The following is a 25,298-nucleotide window of genomic DNA, read 5'->3' on the forward strand; positions in this document are numbered from 1 at the left end:
AAGTCACTTTCCCAGAACTGAGAGTAACTCACCCATGAACGGTGTCATCGGCAGTCATGACTGTCCTCGGCCAGCCCACAGAACCCTCCCCCATGAGGCCCCGTCGTGTACCCACGTGACATCCCAGCGGCGCCTGAGTCACCGGTCTTTTTCTCCCTTCAGCCCCAGGCCCACCCGTGAGGCTTGTGTTCCCAGAGGTGAGACTCACGTCTGTGCGGATCGTGTGGCAGCCACCGGAGGAGCCCAACGGCGTTATTCTGGGTAAGGGAGCGGCAGTGACTAAGGAGATCACAGCTTAGAGACAGATCACAGCTTAGAGGGAGATAACAAACAGATCGATTTCATCTATTTTTATTAGATGTCTAAGAGGTTAAAAAAAAAATCCTGTCTACAGCAGCCTGGCGTCTTCTGAACTGAGAGACTACAGCCCTCTAACTGTGTCCTGCACTAAGGTTTCTTTGCAGAATGAAATTTACATTTTGTTAGCCCAGAGTTTCGTGTTCGTTCGTGATTCGTGGCAGTCTGTACTTGACCTTCCGTCCGCTCTGAAATAACCCAGCTATTTTGATGTGTGTTTGGAAAACCACGGGCTTGTTTTTCTTGGAAGATTCACTCCCAGGCTTTGATCCGATGTCCCGGAGACGTCTGTCTTCCGCTGCAGGGCCTGCACCTAACCCTTTGAGGAAGTTTCCCAAGTGAACTGCATGCTTAGGTCTCAGGGAAATGGTTTACTCTGAACTTTTCACTCAGAGCAGCAGCTCTGATAACTTTGATGAAAAGCCTTAATCTGTCCTAGTTTCCTAAAGGCAGCAAATTTTATTTTGAAAAATCATCAGCCCCTTTATTTGTTCGCCCTTTTCCACCAGGACAAATTAAGGGCCTAAGATATGCCAGGCCTCAATGCTCAGAGTGGTAGGTAAGGAGTGGATAAGATGTAGGTGGGCCGTCCTCGCAGGGCAGACACCAGCGACACTACCACGTGGTCGCGATGCGGTAGGGGTTCCAGGAAACGCCCTGCAAGCCACGCCTCCTGGGCCAGGGGGCTCAGTGGGCAGAAGGCATTGTCGGACTTTATCTTGAGGATGAGTGGTAGCAAACCACAACTTGGGTCCGCTAGCCCGCGCCCAGTAAAGCCAATCTACTGACATTGGGTTGCAGTAGGCGTCCAGGGCAGCTGGTGCTCAGAACACCCCAACTCCCCGAAGCGTTTCAGCAGAGCATTTTTAAAGGCCAGGCGAGGGAGGGGGGTCGCGGGGTGTGCGATCAGCTCACGCGCAGCTCTCTGAGTGGTTGACGGTGAAGTCACAGGGCAGTGGCACAGGGGTTCACGTGATCAATCCTCAGGCTCCAGTAGGTCTGGGGACTACGTTTCGTGCTCAAGGTCATCGAGTAGTTAATGTCTTCCACATGCTGGAGGTTTTAGCATCTGTAAAACAGCTCAGGGTAAGGGCATCAGATACTGTTATCTGGGTACCTCAGAGAGGAGCTACAGCAGAGGATGCGGGGAGGGTCCGTGCTGGGAAGGCCCCATAGGGTCCCGCTCGGTTGCATAAGTGGTTTCCAAATCCTTGAATGGAGCGCTGCCTTTTGCCTGTGGGAGCACAGACCTCCCAGAGGGAGACGCGGGCCGGGCCGGGCTGTGAACCACTGGGAAGGCCATGCTTCGCGTGCAGGAGGGGCCAGAGGCCCAGACCTTTCAAAGTGGGCCTTTAAAGGCCAGGCACGAGGCCCGGTGTAAGCTCCAGACGCAGGCAGCCCTGAGATGCGGTGTTAACCTCCTCACCCACGGCAGACCCCACGTACGCCTGCTTGGGTTATCGGGGATTGACGGCAGGACCATAAACGCGGCTTACAAACAGCAGTAAAATGCACCACTTAGACCTGCTTTTGAGCTGAGGATGATAAGATTTGGTCTAGAAAGGGGTTACACTTAATTGTTTTTAAAAAAATTTGAAAATCTGTGCTGAGGACCTTGAGAAGCGAAGTGACACGACCGGATGTGTCTTTTGGATAATGTCGGGCAGCCGTGAAAAGGGTGAACAGCAAGGCAGATACTTATTGAGTTCTGACTTCATTAAGACGGAGCCCGGGGCTCCCGAGTCATCTGCACAGCAGGCCAGGGGCCCTTCGGCTCCACTCTTTCCTTCTGCAGTTCCTGCAGCCACTTGGCGGTGACGACAGTGTTTCTGAACTAGGGGACCTCTGGAACCGCAGGTTCTTGCTGTTAAAATCACAACAAACAGCCGGAGAAGCCTCTGTTGCCGTGTGCGTTTCAGATCCCGTCCAGCTGAGGAGCCATCGCAGGCCAGTCTCAGGCCCTGGGGCGGCAGTGGTCTGCAGAGCTGGCTGCTACCCTCCAGGTTTCCTGGAGCCCGCACGCCGGCAGGGCCTGCCCCCGACTCAGTGCCCAGCCTACAGCCTTTCCCGGAACAAGCAGGGCGAACACGCAGGGCGAACCGTCTGTTTACCCAGGGCATGCCCCAGCACGCTGTGGAACAGGAAACGTTTCCAGAGCACAAGATGCGAAATTCCACCTGTCACTTCCAGCCCTAGGAGCCTTCCAGAGCGGTGTTGTCTGTGAGGATCGGGGGCCCCGGCTGCTGGGGAAGGAGGCCCCAGGCCCCAGGCCCCCGCCCCCGCCTCTGCTGATAGCCCGGCTCGTCCCGATTCTGGGATCATCTCTGTGCTCTCCTCAGCTTTCCGGGCCGATAAGAATTAGTTCTGACAGCAGGACTCCACGGGGATGTGCAGAAGGCAAGTGTGCCCTTCACGTGGGATTCCCTCTTTGCGCAGACCGCCGTGTGCTCTGGTTTTGTTGCCGTGACTTTGAACTGCTCATCCGAGGGCTTCCCTGCCAACACGGTGAGGCTCTGGCCCCAGCCAGCTCTGAGCCGTGGTACTCGCCTGGTGCTTTGCCAGGAGAGACCCCCTACCCCGGGCCGCTGCTCTTCCTTTGACGGTCACATCAGATGGCGTCTCTGCCTGCGGCTTACCCCCTCGCCCATCCCGACCTGGGCTCGGCTCTTCTCCTCTTTGCTCCCAGAGCGCCTGCGCTCACAGTCACAGCACGAATCCTCCGTCCACAGGAGACCGGCGGCTCACTTTAGAATCGTGCCACCTGCTCTTAAGGGTGTCTTCAACATCAGTTTTTCTGATCATGAAAGCACGTGTACAATGCAGGTAATTTAGATAGCGTTTCACATTCATCCAGTTTAGAACCACAGAAAGTCTGGCGATCCCCAGCAGAGAGGAGGATTTGGGGGTGCAGCGTCACACACTCTCGTTGGGGGCGTGACCTGGCACAGCCGCGGTGGGGCGATCCAGGCATGGGTGCACCCCGCACCCCAGGTCTTAACCCTGGAGAAATCCTCCGGCCTGTTCACAGGAAGAAACGCACAAGGAGACCCACTGCAGGGCTGCTTTAAAGAACAGAAAATTTTAAAAAAGAAAGAACTGGAGACAATCCAAATGTCCATCAATAAGGCAATGAAAAGGTAAACTGCGGCCTATTCATTACCGCAGAAATCACGGTAGCAATTGAAGTAACGAACAAGACCTACATGTGTCAACATGAATAAGTCTCACAAGCATCTGTTGAGTGAAGAAAAGCAAGTTGCAGAAGAATATATCCAGCTGAAGAATGTCTCTGTACATCTAAGCACTCCACAGACATTACCGTGTATCATTTACGGCTACACGTATATAGTAAAAGTGTAAAACCTTGGCAGGAATTTGCAGTAAGTTGAGAATAGGGGTTACCTTTGAGGAAGAGGATCCAGTAAGACCACCAGAATAGCTTCAACTTTTTTCTGTCATGTTTTCTCTCTTATAAAAATAAAAACAAAAACCATAAAAATTAGGCAAAATCTCGAGATTTGTTCAGTGCGTGATGAATACATGGGTGTGTGATCTATATTATTCCAAGTATTTTTCTGCATGTTTGAAATACTTTAGAGTACAGCTGAAGTATTAGTTTAGAGTACAGCTAAAGTATTAGGAGAGTAGCCCCCGCTCACCGCAACTAGAGAAAGCCTGCGCACAGCAACGAAGACCCAACGCAGCCAAAGATTAGTTAATTAATTAATTAATTTAAAAAGTGACAACGGCCCTCCCCTCTCCTCCCCACCCCGGACCCACAGGGACATGGCCTGAAGACCCACCACGGGCACTGGCCGGGCGTCATGTCCGCGGGGACGTCAGGGCAGGTGTGGCACAACAGAGGGTCGCACGCGGCCCAGCCTCTTCGGGCTGCAGAGGGTGTGATGCAGAGACAGGAACCAGGCCCAGAACTGCTCGTCTCTCAGGATGTGGCCCCACGTACACAGCCCTGAGCAGCGGGCCTCATCCTCCCGTGGATCCCCAGGCAGGCACGGTCTGCACGACCTCTCCGGCAGGACCACGGGCTGCCCCCTTTGGGCCTCCCCTGTGTTTTAAACCCTGCGTGGCGGACAGGCTGGGTGGAGGGGGCAACCCCGCAGCCACGTGGCCGGGCGCCGACCTCGGCGAGTGAATTCACACCAGTCACTTAGTCCCTGTGTGCCTGGGCTTCCCCACCCTCCAGGGGGGCGGCATGTCCCTCCCTGGTCGGGCCAGTACGCGGTGCACAGAGAACCCAGAACAGGGCCAGCCTCCCAGCGAGTGCCCGGTCAGCGCCAGCTGGAGCGCTGTGGCCATTCAGTATCTCACCCCTTCTCTTGGGCCGGGGAGTGTTCTGCATCACTGTGTATTTACACGCAGTGTTTACTCCGTACCCACCAAGGGCGGGTTGCACAGCTTTGCTCTCCGCTACCCTGGCGGCTGGAATGGAGGCTTTATGCTGGAAGGCAGCATGGGGCCAGGTCACAGGACTCCCCCGAGGCACTGAGAAGCTTGGGTGTGGATCTGTAGTCCCTGGGGGTCGCTGAAAAATCACAAAACTCCAGATAAGAAGGGGGTCATACTTTAATCCTTTGACGGTTCCAACCGTGGCCAGACAGAGGCTAAGTGAGACAATGCTCTGTCCCTCCAAAGTGGGAGACATCACACTGGAGCCTCTGTGGCTGCAATGGCGTTGAGTGGTCATTGTAACGAACGCTGTCTTGGGTAACCTGTCACCTGGATATCGTTACAGCCAGCGCACTAAATGGCAGGTGCCGTAGGAAAGATGGGAAAACAGGTTCTAAAGATTCGGACTGGTGTCCACAGGGGACAAAGGAAGACATCTTTCTTCGAGACTCACTTTGCATCCAGGGGCCTTGAATCAGCGTTCCCACTCCAGCGGCGCGGCCTTCTGAGTATATGACCACCTCTGAAGCCAGTGCTTTTGTAATCTGTACCAAAACGTGTTCTTACATTTCCAAAAGAGATTAACAGCGGGAAACGCTGGAGGCGCCTGGAAGGAAAAACACTTGCTTATTTGTGTAAATATTTTACCAGGGAGAGCTGGCGGCATTCAGAGCCTCCCTCTGGGGGGCGCGGTGGGAGCCACCGGAGAGTGGCCATTCCCCCCCCCCCACTTACCAACTGCTCCACAGTCCCTTAAATGCTGTTACACTCAAGTGATGCATGTGATCTTCAAATCCACGCGGGTTTGCCCTGCCGGACACGCCAGATCCCCCCCCCACCCGGTTAGAGGTCAGCTTGCCCACGAGGGCTGAACCTTGACCTTTAGCTTGTCACACAAGGGTGTGCGAGGACTCTGCTGGGAAGTAGGGGCTCGACTATGATCCGAGTTTGCAAATGCGTCGTTTCCTCCACTGTTGCATTTGTCAGCCCCCAGCCCTCAAACGGATAAGCCATAAAACCAGCGAGCCAGCTGGCATCTGGGCTAGGCTGACGCTTGCCTGCAGGGAGACTCAGCTGCTGTGGGTTCCACGAACCAGGAATGGGCGTTGGGGGGGCTGTCACCAGCCACACCCCCCGACAGTGCCTGCAGAGGGGTCGGCAGCACCGGACCCCTCTCGTGGCCTTGGCCTCGGGGCCCCGGGGATGGTCCCCGCACAGGCGACTCTCAGATCGACGCCTTGTGTTTGCCCGGGAAGCATCCAGTCTTTATAAAAGCCTGCCACCACCTAAAATGTCTACACGATTCTCTCAAAATAAATCTGGGGCCCTTCGACAGCCAGATCATTGAACCGAGGCAGCCGAGACCCCCCGCCGGCCCCCGCAAAGGCCTCCCGTCCTCAGCGGCATCTCTCAGACTCTCCTGTTTGCGCCTCCCCCGCGCGTGGCCCGGAACCTGTCTCCTGCTTGGAGCCTCGACCTCTTTGGGTCCTGATTTTCTGGATGAGCCATGTCTCCCCATCTCCCAGGCACTTCTGAGCTGCTCAGGCTTCTCTCACCCACGGTTTTCGTCTTCGCCGTGGGGCCCCGCGGCTCGTACGTGGCCTGGCTTCTCCGAATGCCTGTGTCACCGCGGTTCACTGTGACCTTCAGGAGCGGCTGCTCTGGGCGCCTCTCCTCCCGCCGTGGACCCCGCCCCCTGTTCCTTCCTTGCGTGGCTGCGGCCTCTGACCTCACGTCGCTGAGATTCTGCTCGTGTTTCTGAGCTCCCTGGGCCCAGAGTCACATACGAGCCTCGTCCCGCGAACGCCATCCTCGTTCCTGACGCGCGAGCCCGCGCTCGGCGTTTGCTCCCGGCCGTCTCTGTATAGAAGCCTCTTCCGTTGTTCATCACGTCCGTGTCAAGGTGAGGGGCGGGCATTCATCTTTATCAACGCACCACAGAACGGGGACAGTAGGGGTATTGTCTCTCTTTTAGGGCAAATAACAGGAAGATACAAACATATCCCTCGGGCCGAGGAATTTTCTCCCAGTGGCTCCATGTGGGACCTGGATCAGAGAGAACAGCCCAGATTTCACGCAGTTCTCTGGGCAGCCGGGAGCCCTCGGGGCTCAGGCAGAAAGAGCCATTGAATGGGAAGCGTCTCGTGTGGGGCAGAGCCCCGGCCTCTCCACCTGCCCACCCTGCTCGGGAGCTCAGAGCGCATCTCCTGGCAGCCTGGCCTCGGTGACCCACAGCAGGCCTGTGGACTGGGACATCCACTTTGCCGTCCCGCTGCACACCTTACTGTCCTCGTGTCCTGCCTTTACAGCCGGCACAGCGCCCTGGCTGCGGCCGGGCCGAAGGCTGGTCTCCGCAGCCGTGGGTGAGCCCACCTGCTCCTTGCTGCCTGTCTGTCCCCCCCTCAGACGTGGCATGGCTTTGGCTCCAGGCCCTGCCGCAGGGGACCTGACCCGCCCCTCGCCTGAGCCCCTCCCTGCACGGGCACCCCAAGGCTCTTCCAGGCACCCCATCTCTTGGGCTGCTTTCTGAAACAACGCGTCCCCTCCAGATGGAACGTCGCCCACGGAGGTTCGCGCTTGAGTCCAGCCTCAGGCCGGGCACCGTGCCTCTCGCTGCGTCTAGATGCTCTTCCACAGTCACCCTGAAAATATCCTGTTGAGTGGCCAAGTTGTTTTCTATTTTGTCCCCCTTTCCGTGACGTCATCAGGATCCTATCATTTTAGAGCAGGAGGGAGCTCTGTCCTGTTTACTGGGTGCCCCGCGCGCCCGTCCTCGGGTGTGACACGGAGACACTGTCATGTGGACCGTGGACCACCGCGAGGTCCGCACGTGGCAGGAGTGACGCGCCTGGAGGACAGGGGCCCTGATGAGCGGGGCTGGTGTTTTTCTTTATTCGTAGCTAGAAACAAAAAGTCGAGAGTTGAAACTTGCCCGAGGTGAGAAAAGCTAGGCTGGGTTAGGACCCGGGTCTCCTGACGACATCCTGCTACGTGGTCAGGGGCTTCTGAGACACAGACAGACAGACAGACAAGAGACCATCTAGAAGCATACAACACGCCATCCAATGCCAGGATGGCAAGGCCGGCAAGAGACAGGACAGGGAGTGAGCGAGGGACCATGTGAAGGAACCGCTCAGGTGGAGGCGAGGTCAAGGGTCACCTTAGCGTCGTGTTCTGGGGGTGGGGGAGGGCGGAGGTGGAGCCTTTGATGGAGAGCAGACCTGAGCCAGCCCAGGAAGGGGAAGGGAGGGGAGGACCTTCAGGGAGACCGGTTCCCATTTCGTTCCCAAATCCCAGCTCACAAAGATGTGCCTTTGAACAAAATCTGAGTTTCATCCCAGGATTTTTAATTCCAGCGGCAGATAATCTGAGAAGAGATGAAACATCATAAGAATAAAGGATAAAGAAAGCACAACCGTAATCGTGTCCTGTTCCTAAAAGTGTACAAATCCTCTTTGATTCAGGCTTGCCAGGTGAAAGGTGATCTGAATTAATGCGGAGTCTTAATCTCTCACACACACGACTCCCCGAAATACGCAGGGACAAGTTAAGGGACCGAACGCTGGCTGGTGGGGTCGTGAGGGGAGCTCCCTGACGGACGTCGGGGGCCCCCGGGACACCAAGTGTTAACCACAGGGCAGCGGCCGCCCCGGTGTCCCGGCGCCTGGGTGTGCTGGTCAGGTGGTTTCTGCGCCTCCCGCCGTCTCAGCTGTAGGCACACCGTCTCACACTCTGAAAAAGAAACCTGGTCAGCGCAGTCCTACGCAGAAATTCAGTGTGTACGCAGACAGGGCCCGGGTCTCAGACATACGTACGTTCATCTGTTTTTAACGCAGTTACTTGTTTGTTCTTTGGGGAGGGTTGGTATCTCTTCTTCACTAGGAGTGGTATTCGAATGGCCGTGCTCACTCACCCTGGGCCACACCTCCCTCTTGACGTTTTTAAAGTATTGTGTTTGATCATGTTCTTATGGGTGGTCTGTGTCTGCCTGTGCAGTCTTTGTGCTGGATGGTAAAGTTCGGATTGTCTGTGCAAGATATCTTTCCTTAGTTCCCTGCTTTAGTTTGGGAATGTGCGTGCGATAATGACATTGGTCAGTTGCTTTCGTACGGGGCACAGACAGACTTTCCTCCGGTGGCCAGGGGGACACAGAGGCCCCCAGTCCCCCGTGAGGCGTGCTGCGGCCTCTGTGGATGAACCACATGCCCACGCAGACCACGCCGCCCTCGGACAGAGGCTGCCTCCAGGCCGTCTGATCTCCCCCTGTGCCCCTCGAAATCTGCCGAACACAGGCGTCGCTTTTCACCTGCAAATCCTGACAACGTAAAAATAACAATACAACACCTAAAAGCCGGCGTAGATGTACTGAGGTTAGAGCTGGTGTAAAAACATGGATTTATATCACTCTCGTAGCAGTGAGTGAGTTTCAGAAGAGAGCTGGGGCTTGATGCATCAAGTAACGGAGAGAGAAATGGACCTAAAGCGTAAAGGCCCAGGCCAGGGAAGAACACAAGCAATAATGTAGCTAATCAGGACAGATGGTGTGACGGACAAGGGGGAGGTGAGCGGAACGGGAGTCTCGTGCTTCCACCACGGTCATGGTGAGGGGCCAACGGGTGCTGTCGGAAGTCGGAGGACCGAGTTCATCGCATCACCTGGGACTAGCAGGGGTGAGGACCAGAAGGGCCGGGGATTGGAAGGGAAACCGACTCTGACAAAGCAGATGCCCACCGCAGAGGTGTTAGTGGTGACGCAGAAATGAGCGGGCTACAGGGAGCGGCACGTTCTCCCGGAGCCGGGAGCACAGAGGGACACAAGCTCCCGCACCTTGTGGCTGCCGGGGCACCGTCGTCCCTGGGAGACATGCTCTTCTCGTGGGGCAGGATGCCAAGGGCCCCACTCCCTTTGCTGGGAGCCTGGGGTGGATGCTTTCGCTTCTCGGGACAGTGTGACTCCGTGGAGAGTGAAGGCTTTGGAGCCGGACAGACGCAGGGCTCAGGCCAGCTCTGCTGGTGACTTTCTGTGTGACCTCAGGCTGACTACTTACCTCTCTGAGCTCTGCTGCTCCCTGGCAGGACCACTGGAGGCTCAGGAGGTGCGGACCATCAGGCGTGCAGTAGGAGGGCACTGCTGCGGTGGCCACGCTGACCACATTGCCCTCATTTTCAGGACGCTAGGTGTCTGGGAGTCTCAGAGTTTGGGCTTGGGCTCCCGATGCACCCGAACTCCAGGCACCCCCTCCTCCAGGACCGGGCAGGGCCGAGGGAGGTGCTAGGGGAGGTCCAGGAGGAGAGCCGCTGGTCGTCGGTCAGTGGGTGGGAAAGGACACGTGTCCAGCAGGACACCCCGGGACAGCTGGCCGCCACGGCGGGGAGGATGGCCACTGGAGGCAGAACAGAGCTGTGCGAGCCTGTCCAGGGTCCTGCAGACATGCTGTGACGGTGGTCACTGTGGACAGGGCTGGGCTGCCAGCCCCCGTCTGCATGGCCATGGTAGTGACCCGCAGTGGTTAGGGGCTGAGCGCTAGGGCACACTCTGCGTCTGACCCCACGGGATCGTCCTCCTGGCCCCCCACGTGGGGGGCACGCTGAGGCTCCTTATGCAGGCGGCAGGTGCCAGGAAGCTTGGCCACTGATGGGGTCAAAGGCTGTGTGAGTGGGAGGACCGAAGGAGCCCAAGGAGATGCCCGAAGGAGCAGAGATGCCCACCCGGGGCAGGGAAGCCACGGAGACGCAAGCTGCTTGAGGCCCGGAGGGCCTGTCCCGAGGGCCAGCAGCCCATCTCCACAGGGGCCGTCACACCCACGGGACGCCCTGCGAAGGCAGAGCTGGGGTCAGCGCTGCTGGCCTGGTCCCCTGAGGGTCCCCGTTGAACTGAGTGGCTTGGCTGTCATTAGCGGTGTGGAGGTCACGGCACCGCCACTTCTGGTCTTAGCGCAGGACTCAGCGGCTGGACCACAGTTGTCTGGGAGCCCGGGAGGCTCGGGCCGGGTCTGCAAGTCCGCTCTGCCTCTTCAGATGCGGGCAGAGGGGCCCCAGCAGGGCCTGGTGGGGGAGGCCTGGTCCTTAATGAAGCCCGATCAACCGTGAACCCTTGATGATCAGGGGACTTTGAGAGACGGTCCGAGCCGGGGGCCTGCCCCGAGCTGATGTACTCCCTTCTGCGTCCTCGACAGTGGGACGAGCTGTTTCAGGGGAGCCCCCGGCTCAGAGCCACAGGGGTGGGGCTTCTGGGAGGGGCGGGAGCGCCGGGCTGGCGGGAGGAAGCGGGGTGTGCAGACAGACAGACACACAGACATGGTCTGAGCACAGGTGTGAGAGCCTCCGGGGCAGCCGGCTCCAGGGAGAAGGGCGTTCCAGGCAAGAAGACCCTTGGGGGTTGAGGGCAGGGCCACTGGAAGGCGGGCGGGGGCAGGGACAGTGGACACAGCCGCCATCCGCGCTGCTCCCTGGGTCCTCTGGGCGCCGAGGACCACGGGGAAGAGGAAGCTGTTTTCACATCTAGTTCGTGAAGGAAGAAGAGGGGGCCTGGCGCCCCGAGCCCCTCCCTTCATCACTGAGCCTGGCTTCGCTCCGAAGAGCCCCAGCCTGCTGCTCAGATGCTGGCCTGGGAGAGGGAAACAGCGCAGAAACACGTGGCTCTGTAGGGTTTCCTGGGTGGCGGGACTGGGGGCTTCCCCGTGAGTGAGGGCACAGCTGACCAGCAGCCCTCGTGCCCCCCGCCCAGGGTACCAGATCGCCTACCGCCTGGCCAGCAGCAGCCCTAACACGTTCACCACCGTGGAGGTCGGCGCCACCGTGAGGCAGTTCACGGCCACTGAGCTGGCCCCGGAGTCCGCGTACGTCTTCCGGCTGTCGGCCAAGACCCGGCAGGGCTGGGGGGAGCCGCTGGAGGCCACCGTCATCACCACCGAGAAGAGAGGTAAGACCGGGAGGCCCAATTCCCTGCCGGGCCAGGGGAGGGGAGGTCACGCGTGCCTGGGGAGGGTGGCTGCCCGAACTGCTCGTTCTTTAAGCACCGCTGAGCCTACCTGGAGTTGGACGCACAGCGGGTCTCACAGCCCAGCACTCGCCCCAGGCTGGGCTCTCAGGCCTGATCCTCCCAGGTCCAAAGATAGAGAGCTCTTCTCTTCCCCAGCGATGCCAGAGCTTCCTGCAGGTTCCCCCACCGGGACTCGGTCAGGCCCGCACTTTCAGTGTGCGGGGAGCAGCAGGGCTGCGTTTCTCCCCCAGGCAGCTCAGAGCCGCAGGCCTTGTTTCTTGCTATCCTCCTTAGACTCTGTGCAGCCCCTCTGAAGGAGGGGGAAAGAGTTTTGCTCACGGTTTGATGTGACTTGAACCAAACCCGAGTGCAAGTACTGACATGAGCTCCCCCAAGGGGGCAGCCCTGTCCCCTGCCCACCACGTGCCCCCGCCTGCACCCTGCCCCACAGCTGGAACACCTGCCCCGCCAGGGCCTGCAGGGCCTCGGTCCACGTGGCTCAGGGAGAGGGGGCCCAGGAGAGCTTTGTCCCTTCCAGTGGGTCCGGGAGGGGCCTGAGAAGCAGGGGCAGGACCCAGGCTGCTGGGGGCGAGAAGAAACCGCCCGGCCGAAGGGTGCGCTTCAGCAAAGGTTGCTGATTAAGTTAGGTGCCAGGGCCCCTGGCAGCCCATCACCTGGGGCCGGCAATGAATTGCTGCTTCATTTCACGCCACACCTTCTAATCAGAATCGATACTCTTCCTGATAAACAGCGAAAGAATGATTCCTCCCTCTGGGGAGCTTCTCTGTTGAAATCAATGGGGCGAGGAGACAGAGCGACGGGCAGACGACCCCCACTCAGAAGCCAGGTCCCGGCCCCGCTGCCCGCATCCCAGTCTCCATCCCTGCGGGCACGGAGTGGCCAGTGACAGCCCCCAGGCACCCCTGCTCCACATGCCTTTACGGTTTCAGGCCCAGGTCGACTTCCAGGGAGAGATCAGTGTTAAAGATGTACTCGTCCCCAAATCAGAGAGCGGGAGCGAGTCCTCGGGCGCCCAGGTGTTGCTCACGGTGCCTTACGTGGCGGTGCCGTCGGGGAGCATGGGTGGGTTCACCTCCAGTCTGTCTGCCTGCTCTGAGGATGGAACATTCCAAGGGCAAGCAGGGGTCTCCAGTCAGATCCAAGCTGGGCCCCGGCCGAAGTCAGAGACCCTCACATCCCTGCGGAGCCAGGAACAGTCTGAAGGTCATCTAATCCATGCATCCGACTCTCGGGGCCGCCACAGTGCCTCCCCCTGCGTAATTTCACTGCGAGCCTCTCACACGTCCCTGATCTGTCCTCTTTGGGTTGCAGAGCGGCCGGCGCCCCCCAGGGAACTCCTGGTGCCCCAAGCAGAAGTGACCGCGCGCAGCCTGTGGCTCCAGTGGGTCCCGGGCAGCGATGGGGCCTCCCCCATCCGGTACTTCACGGTGCAGCTGCGCGAGCTGCCCCGGGGACAGTGGCAGACCTACTCCTCGTCCATCAGCCACGAGGCCACAGCCTGTGCCGTTGAAAGGTACCCAGAGGGCCAGGGGGACCCTCTCCCGGGGTACGGGGGCCCTGCCCTCCCCAGCCAGCTCCTGCCCACTGAGTAAGGAGTCTGTGCAGGACGCGGAGACGCGCCACTGAAAGCCCATGTCTCCTCTTCTAGTCAGTACTCCTGTGCCAGGACCCGGTAGTCCTTGCATCCCGCATCCGCTTCCAGACGCCCACCCGGGCCGCTTCCCCGCCAGTCCTTGCGAGCGGCCCGGCACAGATGGTCCGCCCGCCCCAGGCCCCAGGGACTGACGAGGCTCAGATGAACGGGCGGTGGGGCCCTGAGCCCGGGAGGGGGACTGAGGCTCCCCAGTGCCTGAGAGGCATGGAGTGGGGGGCGGCGGGGAGGGCAGCCCAGCCTGCCACTGTCACCGTGTCACAGGCCAGAGAGAGGCCCTTCTCTGTGCTGTCTCTGCGTCAGCGAGGTGGACAGATTCCGCCTGGGGGCCGCCCTTCCTTAGTGACAGTGACGGCTGATGGGGCAGGAGCAGAGCCCCGCCCCCGAGCCAGCTGTTTGGTGAACTGCTGGGCAGGAGGGAGGGGCTGCACCACCGGCCGCAGCTGGACCCGCTGTGTCGTGATCCCACCTGGGCCTCTTCTCTCGGCCGCCACCCTCCTTACGGTGAAGGAGACTAGGGCTGGGAAGGGTTACATCACCCGCCAGAATCCTACAGATGGAACAGTCTAGACGGGCAGGTCTACGAAGTGGCCTCGGGCCCTGCGTCCTCACGTCCGCTGGCGTGGAAGCCCCCCGCCTGGGAGGGTGATGGCAGCAGCCCGGGGAGACGCCTTGGCATCGTCACTGTACTTCCCACCCGGCCCTGGTGTTGTCACTTTCTGCCAGGCTCATGCTCCGGGGCTGGGGAGGGGCCACTAAGTGGTGGGCCCCACTGTCCCCCATGGGTGCTAGTACCCTTGCCAGGACCTTCTAGGAGGACGGAGGAGGCCAGGACCATGGTTTCCTAGGCAGGCCAAGGTCCTCTTATCGTTCAGAACGAGCCCCGTGCCGGGTACCGTGCCACACTGACGTCCACCTGCTCGTGGAATCCCCGCGACAGCTCCGGGCACTGCCGTCCCAGTTCCATGGGTGAGGAACAGGGTCAGAGGTCGGTTTGGTACCTTGCCTGCAGCCCTGCCCAGCCAGCAGGGAGCACGTGTGGGCCTCCCTGGGCACCCCACCCTCCCGTGGCAAGGCCGCTAGTCTGCTGCCCACTGAGCAGAGACCCTGAGCTGTGCGCCATCAGAGAGCCCCGGAGGCACAGCTCAGGGATGGGCTTGGAGCGCGACGCCGTCGCTCTCTCCTCCACGAGCCAGCAGCGGGGCTGAAGGAGAGGGGCCACACCCCCGGTCCAAGGAGCCGGCACCCACGGGGGCGAGGCTGCGCGCACGGCGGGTGCTGTCGGCTCCGGGCGGCTGTGCGGCCGGCCTGCACCCTGACGGGATGAGCGTAGCAGCCCGGGCGGCTCGCAGGGACCTTCCGGCAGCTCTGCTTTGGCGCACAGAATGGGCGCCCCCTTTGGAGGTGACTTCAGAGGCAGCCCCAGGCCAAGGAGGAAGGCAGCTCGCCACTTATAGCTGCGGCCTCCTGGGACCCCAAGTGATATTCCTGGTCTGAGTGACTCCCTCATCCCGTGATCCAGAAAGCTCTCAGCTCTGTCTGGAGATGAGGGATGGACGGTCCCCACGCACACGTTCTGCTTCCGGAAGAGCTGAGGTCCCTGCCTGCTACTTAGAGGCGACATTTGTTCAGGTCCGTCTGCTGCCGAGTAGGGCTTTAGAACACTAGTGACAGTCACGGCAGCTGTAGCCGCCCTCCTCGTGGTGGGGAGATGAGGCTGGAACGGCATCAGTGTGGACGCACACCTCCGAGACGCTCCCCACGGCGACCTGGTGGTGAAGCCTCCCGCGCCATCTTCCTGCTGTCATTGTCATCGCCACCGTCACCATCTCAGCATCACCCAGCCCTCCATCAGTTCCAGAACAATTCCCACGTGTTGTCCCACAGGTCGTCCACGTGGAGAGAGGGGCCTGTGGGGTACAGACCAGACTTTTTATTATTCCCGTCGTGCAGACGAGGACACGGGGCAGCAGACGCGTCTTAAGCAACGAAGGGGCCTCAGCTTCTCTGAACGGGGGAGGGGATCCCTTTGTGGTTTGGACATTCCCTGGGCCTGTAGCTCAAAGATTCACGGATGCAAACCAGCACCCAGCTAATTTACACGGGTCCAGATGTAGCGAACAGTGTTTATCATCTACACCCCAAGCTCTCAGCAGTCCGTCCACCCCTGAGTGGCCAGGGGGCCTTGGAGGAGTGAAACACGGGGCTGGAGGAACCATCCCGTGGTTCCTCTCAGCTCCGGGCCGAAGATTTGCCTCGGTGACTGACAGCAGTGAACGGACGGCCAAGTAACAAGGCCCCCAGAATAGTCAAAGCCTGTCCCCGTGGAGCCCACCAGCCTTACGACAGCGTGGGACCCGCAAGGCACAGCTCCCCCTGCAGAGGAAGGCACTCTGCTGCGGACACACCCCGCGGGCCAGGATTCTCCTGTGCAGCCCGGGGCTTGGGGGTCGGGCGAGCGCGGCCGGGATGCCCAGCTTACTTGGTAGAGCACAGTCCAGTGCGCTGGGCGCCCGGCCGTAAATAACCCCACCTCCTCGTGTAACCGTGTGAAAGAAAGAAGAGCGATAAAATCCAACTGCCTCGACTTCCGGGAAGATGGCAGAAGAGTAAGACGCGGAGATCACCTTCCTCTCCACAGATACACCAGAAATACATCTACGCGTGGAACAACTCCTACAGAACACCTACTGAACGCTGGCAGAAGACCTCAGACCTCCCAAAAGGCAAGGAACCCCCCACGTACCTGGTTAGGGCAAAAGAAAAAACTAAACAGAGACAAAAGGATAGGGACGGGTCCTGCACCAGCGGGAGAGAGCTGTGAAGGAGGAAAAGTGTCCACACACTAGGAAGCCCCTTCGCGGGTGGAGACTTCGGGAGGTGGAGTGGGGGAGCTTGGGAGCCGCGGAGGAGAGCACAGCAACAGGGGTGCGGAGGGCAAAGCGGACAGATTCCAGTGCAGAGGATCGGGCCGACCGGCACTCACCAGCCGAGGGGCTTGTCTGCTCGCCCGCCGGGGCGGGCGGGACTGGGAGCTGAGGCTCCGGCTTTTGTCGGAGCGCCGGGAGAGGACTGAGGTTGGCGGCGTGAACACAGCCTGCAGGGTGTTGGTGCGCCGCGGCTGGCCGGGAGAGAGTCCGGGGAGGGGTCTGGACCTGCCGAAGAGGCAAGAGACTTTTACGTCCCTCTTTGTTTCCTGGTGCACGAGGAGAGGGGATTAAGAACGCTGCTTGAGAGAGCTCCAGGGACGGGCGCGAGCCGCGGCTAAGAGTGCGGAGCCCAGAGACGGACATGGGATGCTAAGGCCGCTGCTGCCGCCGCCAGGAGGCCAGTGTGCGAACACAGGTCACTAGCCACACGCCCTTCTGGGGAGCCTGTGCAGCCCGCCACTGCCAGGGTCCCGGGATCCAGGGACGGCTCCCCGGGAGAGCGCACGGCGCGCCTCAGGCTGCAGTGTCACGCCAGCCTCTGCCGCTGCAGGCCCGCCCCGCACTCCGTGACCCTCCCTACCCCCCGGCCTGGGTGAGCCAGAGCCTCCGAATCAGCGGCTCCTTTAACCTCGTCCTGTCTGAGCAAAGAACAGACGCCCTCCGGCGACCTACACGCACAGGCGGGGCCAAATCCAAAGCTGAGCCCCTGGGAACTGTCAGAACAAAGAAGAGAAAGGGAGATCTCTCCCAGCAGCCTCAGAAGCAGCGGATTAAAGCTCCACAATCAACTTGATATACCCTGCATCTGTGGAATACCTGAATAGACAACGAATCATCCCAAATTAAGGAGCCCTGTGGATGAAAGGCTCTTGGTGCTGCAGCCAGGACTCAGTGCTGTGCCTCTGAGGTGGGAGAGCCAACTTCAGGACACTGGTCCACAAGAGGCCTCCCAGCTGCACATAATATCAAACAGCAAAAATCTCCGAGAGATCTCCATCTCAACGCCAGCACCCAGCTTCACTCAACGACCAGCAAGCTACAGTGCTGGACACCCTATGCCAAACAACTAGCAAGACAGGAACACAACCCCACCCATTAGCAGAGAGGCTGCCCAAAATCATAGTAAGTCTACAGACACCCCAAAACACACCACCAGACGTGGACCTGCCCACCAGAAAGACAAGATCCAGCCTCATACACCAGAACACAGGCACTAGTACCCTCCACCAGGAAGCCTACACAACCCACTGAACCAACCTTAGCCACTGGGGACAGACACAAAAAACAACAGGAACTACGAACCTTCAGCCTGCAAAAAAGGAGACCCCAAACACAGTAAGATAAGCAAAATGAAAAGACAGAAAAACACACAGCAGATGAAGGAGCAAGATAAAAACCCACCAGACCTAACAAATGAAGAGGAAATAGGCAGTCTACCTGAAAAAGAATTCAGAATAATGATAGTAAGGTTGATCCGAAATCTTGGAGATAGAATGGACAATAGAATGGACAAATTGCAAGAATCAGTTAACAAGGACCTAGAAGAACTAAAGATGAAGCAAGCAACGATGAACAACACAATAAATGAAATTAAAAGTACTCTAGATGGGATCAATAGCAGAATAACTGAGGCAGAAGAACGGATAAGTGACCTGGAAGATAAAATAGTGGAAATAACTACTGCAGAGCAGAATAAAGAAAAAAGAATGAAAAGAACTGAGGACAGTCTCAGAGACCTCTGGGACAACATTAAACGCACCAACATTCGAATTATAGGGGTTCCAGAAGAAGAAGAGAAAAAGAAAGGGACTGAGAAAATATTTGAAGAGATTATAGTTGAAAACTTCCCTAATATGGGAAAGGAAATAGTTAATCAAGTCCAGGAAGCACAGAGAGTCCCATACAGGATAAATCCAAGGAGAAATACGCCAAGACACATATTAATCAAATTGTCAAAAATTAAATACAAAGAAAACATATTAAAAGCAGCAAGGGAAAAACAACAAATAACACACAAGGGAATCCCCATAAGGTTAACAGCTGATCTTTCAGCAGAAACTCTGCAAGCCAGAAGGGAGTGGCAGGACATATTGAAAGTGTTGAAGGAGAAAAACCTGCAACCAAGATTACTCTACCCAGCAAGGATCTCATTCAGATTTGATGGAGAAATTAAAACCTTTACAGACAAGCAAAAGCTGAGAGAGTTCAGCACCACCAAACCAGCTCTACAACAACTGCTAAAGGAACTTCTCTAGGCAAGAAACACAAAAGAAGGAAAGGACCTACAATAACGAACCCAAAACAATTAAGAAAATGGGAATAGGAACACACATATCGATAATTACCTTAAATGTAAATGGACTAAATGCTCCCACCAAAAGACACAGATTGGCTGAATGGATACAAAAACAAGACCCATATATTTGCTGTCTACAAGAGACCCACTTCAGACCTAGAGACACATACAGACTGAAAGTAAGGGGATGGAAAAAGGTATTTCATGCAAATGGAAACCAAAAGAAAGCTGGAGTAGCAATTCTCATATCAGACAAAATAGACTTTAAAACAAAGACTATTAGAAGAGACAAAGAAGGACACTACATAATGATCAAGGGATCGATCCAAGAGGAAGATATAACAATTGTAAATATTTATGCACCCAACATAGGTGCACCTCAATACATAAGGCAAATACTGACAACCATAAAAGGGGAAATCGACAGTAACACATTCATAGTAGGGGACTTTAACACCCCACTTTCACCAATAGACAGATCATCCAAAATGAAAATAAATAAGGAAACACAAGCTTTAAATGATACATTAAACGAGATGGAATTAATTGATATTTATAGGACATTCCATCCAAAAACAACAGAATACACATTTTTTTCAAGTGCTCATGGAACATTCTCCAGGATAGATCATATCTTGGGTCACAAATCAAGCCTTGGTAAATTTAAGAAAATTGAAATTGTATCAAGTATCTTTTCTGACCACAACGCCATGAGACTAGATATCAATTACAGGAAAAGATCTGTAAAAAATACAAACACATGGAGGCTAAACAATACACTACTTAATAATGAAGTGATCACTGAAGAAATCAAAGAGGAAATCAAAAAATACCTAGAAACAAATGACAATGGAGACACAACGACCCAAAACCTGTGGGATGCAGCAAAAGCAGTTCTAAGGGGGAAGTTTATAGCAATACAAGCCCACCTTAAGAAGCAGGAAACATCTCGAATAAACAACCTAACCTTGCACCTCAAGCAATTAGAGAAAGAAGAACAAAAAAACCCCAAAGCTAGCAGAAGGAAAGAAATCATAAAAATCAGATCAGAAATAAATGAAAAAGAAATGAAGGAAACAATAGCAAAGATCAATAAAACTAAAAGCTGGTTCTTTGAGAAGATAAACAAAATAGATAAACCACTAGCCAGACTCATCAAGAAAAAAAGGGAGAAGACTCAAATCAATAGAATTAGAAATGAAAAAGGAGAGGTAACAACTGACACTGCAGAAATAAAAGAGATCATGAGAGATTACTACAAGCAACTCTATGCCAATAAAATGGACAATCTGGAAGAAATGGACAAATTCTTAGAAATGCACAACCTGCCAAGACTGAATCAGGAAGAAATAGAAAATATGAACAGACCAATCACAAGCACTGAAATTGAAACTGTGATTAAAAATCTTCCAACAAAGAAAAGCCCAGGACCAGATGGCTTCACAGGCGAATTCTATCAAACATTTAGAGAAGAGCTAACACCTATCCTTCTCAAACTCTTCCAAAATATAGCAGAGGGAGGAACACTCCCAAACTCCTTCTACGAGGCCACCATCACCTTGATACCAAAACCAGACAAGGATGTCACAAAGAAAGAAAACTACAGGCCAATATCACTGATGAACATAGATGCAAAAATCCTCAACAAAATACTAGCAAATAGAATCCAACAGCACATTAAAAGGATCATACACCATGATCAAGTGGGGTTTATTCCAGGAATGCAAGGATTCTTCAATATACGCAAATCTATCAATGTGATACACCATATTAACAAATTGAAGGAGAAAAACCATATGATCATCTCAATAGATGCAGAGAAAGCTTTTGACAAAATTCAACACCCATTTATGATAAAAACCCTGCAGAAAGTAGGCATAGAGGGAACTTTCCTCAACATAATGAAGGCCATATATGACAAGCCCACAGCAAACATCATCCTCAATGGCGAAAAACTGAAAGCATTTCCACTAAGATCAGGAACAAGACAAGGTTGCCCACTCTCACCACTCTTATTCAACATAGTTTTGGAAGTTTTAGCCACAGCAATCAGAGAAGAAAAGGAAATAAAAGGAATCCAAATCGGAAAAGAAGAAGTAAAGCTGTCACTGTTTGCAGATGACATGATCCTATACATAGAGAACCCTAAAGATGCTACCAGAAAACTACTAGAGCTAATCAATGAATTTGGTAAAGTGGCAGGATACAAAATTAATGCACAGAAATCTCTGGCATTCCTATATACTAATGATGAAAAATCTGAAAGTGAAATCAAGAAAACACTCCCATTTACCATTGCAACAAAAAGAATAAAATATCTAGGAATAAACCTACCTAAGGAGACAAAAGATCTGTATGCAGAAAATTATAAGACACTGATGAAAGAAATTAAAGATGATACAAATAGATGGAGAGATATACCATGTTCTTGGATTGGAAGAATCAACATTGTGAAAATGACTCTACTACCGAAAGCAATCTATAGATTCAATGCAATCCCTATCAAACTACCACTGGCATTTTTCACAGAACTAGAACAAAAAATTTTGCAATTTGTATGGAAACACAAAAGACCCCGAATAGCCAAAGCAATCTTGAGAACGAAAGAAGGAACTGGAGGAATCAGGCTCCCAGACTTCAGACTATACTACAAAGCTACAGTTATCAAAACGGTATGGTACTGGCACAAAAACAGAAAGATAGATCAATGGAACAGGATAGAAAGCCCAGAGATAAACCCACGCACATATGGTCACCTTATCTTTGACAAAGGAGGCAGAAATGTACCGTGGAGAAAGGACAGCCTATTCAATGAGTGGTGCTGGGAAAACTGGACAGCTACATGTAAAAGTATGAAGTTAGATCACTCCCTAACACCATACACAAAAATAAGCTCAAAATGGATTAAAGACCTAAATGTAAGGCCAGAAACTATCAAACTCTTAGAGGAAAACATAGGCAGAACACTCTATGACATAAATCACAGCAAGATTCTTTCTGACCCACCTCCTAGAGTAATGGAAATAAAAACAAGAGTAAACAAATGGGACCTAATGAAACTTAAAAGCTTTTGCGCAGCAAAGGAAACCATAAAGAAGACCAAAAGACAACCCTCAGAATGGGAGAAAATATTTGCAAATGAAGCAACTGACAAAGGATTGATCTCCAAAATTTATAAGCAGCTCATGCAGCTTAATAACAAAAAAACAAACAACCCAATCCAAAAATGGGCAGAAGACCTAAATAGACATTTCTCCAAAGAAGATATACAGAGTGCCAACAAACACATGAGAGAATGCTCAACATCACTAATCATTAGAGAAATGCAAATCAAAACTACAATGAGATATCATCTCACACCAGTCAGAATGGCTATCATCAAAAAATCTAGAAACAATAAATGCTGGAGAGGGTGTGGAGAAAAGGGAACCCTCTTACACTGTTGGTGGGAATGTAAATTGATACAGCCACTGTGGAGAACAGTATGGAGGTTCCTTAAAAAGCTACAAATAGAACTACCATATGACCCAGCAATCCCACTACTGGGCATATACCCTGAGAAAACCATAATTCAAAAAGAGTCATGTACCAAAATGTTCATTGCAGCTCTATTTACAATAGCCAGGAGATGGAAACAACCTAAGTGTCCATCATCGGATGAATGGATAAAGAAGATGTGGCACATATATACAATGGAATATTACTCATCCATAAAAAGAGACGAAATTGAGCTATTTGTAATGAGGTGGATAGACCTAGAGTCTGTCATACAGAGTGAAGTAAGTCAGAAAGAGAGAGACAAATACCGTATGCTAACACATATATATGGAATTTAAAAAAAAAAAATGTCATGAAAAACCTAGGGGTGAAACAGGAATAAAGACACAGACTTACTAGAGAATGGACTTGAGGCTATGGGGAGGGGGAAGTGTAAACGGTGACAAAGCGATAAAGAGGCATGGACATATATACACTACCAAATGTAAGGTAGATAGCTAGTGGGAAGCAGCCGCATAGCACAGGGAGATCAGCTCGGTGCTTTGTGACCGCCTGGAGGGGTGGGATAGGGAGGGTGGAAGGGAGGGAGACGCAAGCGGGAAGAGATATGGGAACATATGTATATATATAACTGATTCATTTTGTTGTGAAGCTGAAACTAACATACCATTGTAAAGCAATTATACTCCAATAAAGATGTTAAAAAAAAAAAAAAAAAAATCCAACTGCCTCTCCTGTCATGGAGCCTCCAACAGACCAATGGTGTGCTTGGGACTTTGCGTTGGAAAGGAGAGGTCCGTGCTTCAGGACAGACAGTTTAATTTGGTGCGGGAGACACTGTTGTCAGCTTCCTAATGGGCCATAACCAGGACACGTGGTTCCTCCCCTATCAGTAGAAAACATGTCGCGGGTGGGATCCCGGGAAGGCGACGTCTTGTGCGCTGCCACCGCGTCATCCCCCTTCCCGCCTCATGGTCCTGGCAGCTACATTCTCCTTTTTTTTTTAAACATTCTTTTTACATTTTACTTTTTCCAGTTGCACGAAGCCGGCTAGTGGCCAAAACAACATAAAACATTTAAACAAAAGTGTAAAACAAAACGTTGAACGACCCACATCTCGTGCCTGTACCTACGCTGGTGAATGTGGGTCCAGGGCACTGGGAGGGCTTGGGTCTGAGGGACCTATTGCAGCATCACCGGTTTCTGGTTGATGGTTGCGTCCCATAGAAATGCAGGGTAGCTGAAGAGAAGAGCTCCGAGCACAGAGCCACGTGGACGTCCTGGACGTCCCTTTAGGACAGAGCAGTGATGGCGTGGGCTGCGGTGCTGGCTGTGTGTCCGGTAACCGCGGGCCCTGCTGTTCCTCTGAGCCTGCCCTCTCCGGCAGCCTTTGGGAAGGCAGGAGACCTCTACTGTGCACACCTCTACTGTGTGACCGATTGCCAGACCTCATGAGGTGCGTTGTGTCATGTAACTTCCCCTGGAAGCGTGGGTATCATTACCTCTGTTTTCATAGATGAACTGAGTGAGACTCAGAGAAATTAAACGGCGGGCCCCGGTTAGGAGTGGCGGGGTCAGAATTTAAATTCCTGCTGGGCCGACTCCAAAGCAGACGCTCAGGGAGGCCTGGAAGAGTGAAGAGGGGGCAGAACTGGCGGAAATCGGAGGGCTTGTTCCTATTCATTTATCAAGTAGTCATGAAGTCCTGCTGTGCCCGGAGGGAGCGAGGGGCTGGGATGGATGGGGCGATGAGGGTGTGCTCAGGGTAGGAGGTAGACCAGTAATCCAAAGGAGCAGCTCCGCAGAGATGAGGAAACTGCGGAGGACGGAGACCAGGAGGCGGACACGGTAACCGTGGTCACGTCTCCAGGGCGATGGCCGCTCCCTTCACGGCCTCCCAGTCTCTCTGCCTGTTTTCAGGCTCCTGGCAGGGCTTCCTACTGAGAGGCTAAGTCCTGCAGCTCAGACGCCCTCCTGTCCCCTGCGACTCCCAGGGACAGTCATCGGTCCCGTGAAGGGGGAGAGCCCGCACGGCGCAGGTCTGATGCCGGGAGCTCTGCTTCCCAGTCTCCTCGTCCCAGCCCGTCTGTCACAGGCCTGTCATCAGATGTCATCCCGTCATCAGACATCCTTTACTGCTCCCCTGCTGTGCCCCCGACTCCTGGAGACCCCGGAGGTCAGGAAAGAAAGGGTGGTCTTCAAAGAGCTAGACCTCTGGCCTCAGATTCCGAAATCATTAGAGAACAGTGAAGTACTGAACATAATGTAATAAATCACGTGCACTACGGTGTTCTAGATGGCAGTGCACTAGCTGATAAACGTGCTACACGTAAAGACAAGCGTCATTTCCGGGGCACCTGCCATGTGCCGGACGTGTCCTCTTATTCCACCCTCCCAAGAAACTTCAGAGACAGATAACGTCACCCCAGCCATTCATCCCTTATGTGGGTACTCACTGAGCACCTCCTGGGTGCCAGGCACTGCCATTGGTGCTGGGGACAAGGCAATAAATGGGGCCTCGGTCCCTGTCCCCAAGGAGTCCTGCGTCTTGTAAATAAGACAGTCATCAAGGAAACAGTTAATTACAAATTGTGATGGAGGACACGAGGAAGTGAACGGGGTGTAGGGGACGGTGGGCAGGGGACAGGCATCGCCTGGAGCTGGTGAAGCTGACACCTGCAGGACGAGAACGCTACGGCCACTTCTCAGTTCTGAGCGCCGGCTGTGGGCCAGACTCCCCCCCGCCCGTCTCCCCGAACTCATCCCAGCAACAGCCTCACGGTGTGGGCGCTGCTATCAGCCCGGATGGGGAGACGGGGGGAGACGGAGGCCGGGGGAGGAAAGACGTGGTTACCTCCGCCATTCATGAAATCCCTCCTAGGAAGCTGGGGACAGATGGGAACTTGTCTGTTTAACTGAATAAAGATGTCACCCAAAAACCACATCGTCCTTCAGGGTGGGACCTTGGAAGCGTCTCCACTAAAGCCAGGCCCGAGGCAGGGCTGCCCGTCACCGCTGCTCCTGCTGTGGAATCGGGGCGCCGATGGACTAGCAAGCAGCAGGGTGCAGTCGGCTCTGGGGGGCTGGGAAGCAACAGCATCCCTCGAGGTGTCGGCTCACAGAGAGCCGCTGCCGTCAGTCTTACGCGGGAGGCGAT

The 25,298-nt window shown here is 54.7% G+C and overlaps 1 protein-coding gene across 2 annotated transcripts in view; it reads left to right on the plus strand.

Moving 5' to 3' along the window:
• SDK1 (sidekick cell adhesion molecule 1) overlaps positions 1-25,298 on the plus strand; it is a 540,366-nt gene that overhangs the window by 439,203 nt on the left and 75,865 nt on the right. For both annotated transcript variants that reach the window (XM_027125645.1, XM_027125644.1), the window contains 3 exons: positions 163-261; positions 11,491-11,685; positions 13,078-13,279. In XM_027125645.1, coding sequence (XP_026981446.1) covers positions 163-261; positions 11,491-11,685; positions 13,078-13,279 — 496 coding nt within the window. The remainder of the gene's footprint in view (positions 1-162; positions 262-11,490; positions 11,686-13,077; positions 13,280-25,298) is intronic.

The sequence above is a fragment of the Aethalodelphis obliquidens genome, unplaced genomic scaffold (genome assembly GCF_003676395.1).
Source record: "Aethalodelphis obliquidens isolate GAN/ISIS:26980383/991018 unplaced genomic scaffold, ASM367639v1 scaffold30, whole genome shotgun sequence".
NCBI lineage: Eukaryota > Metazoa > Chordata > Mammalia > Artiodactyla > Delphinidae > Aethalodelphis > Aethalodelphis obliquidens.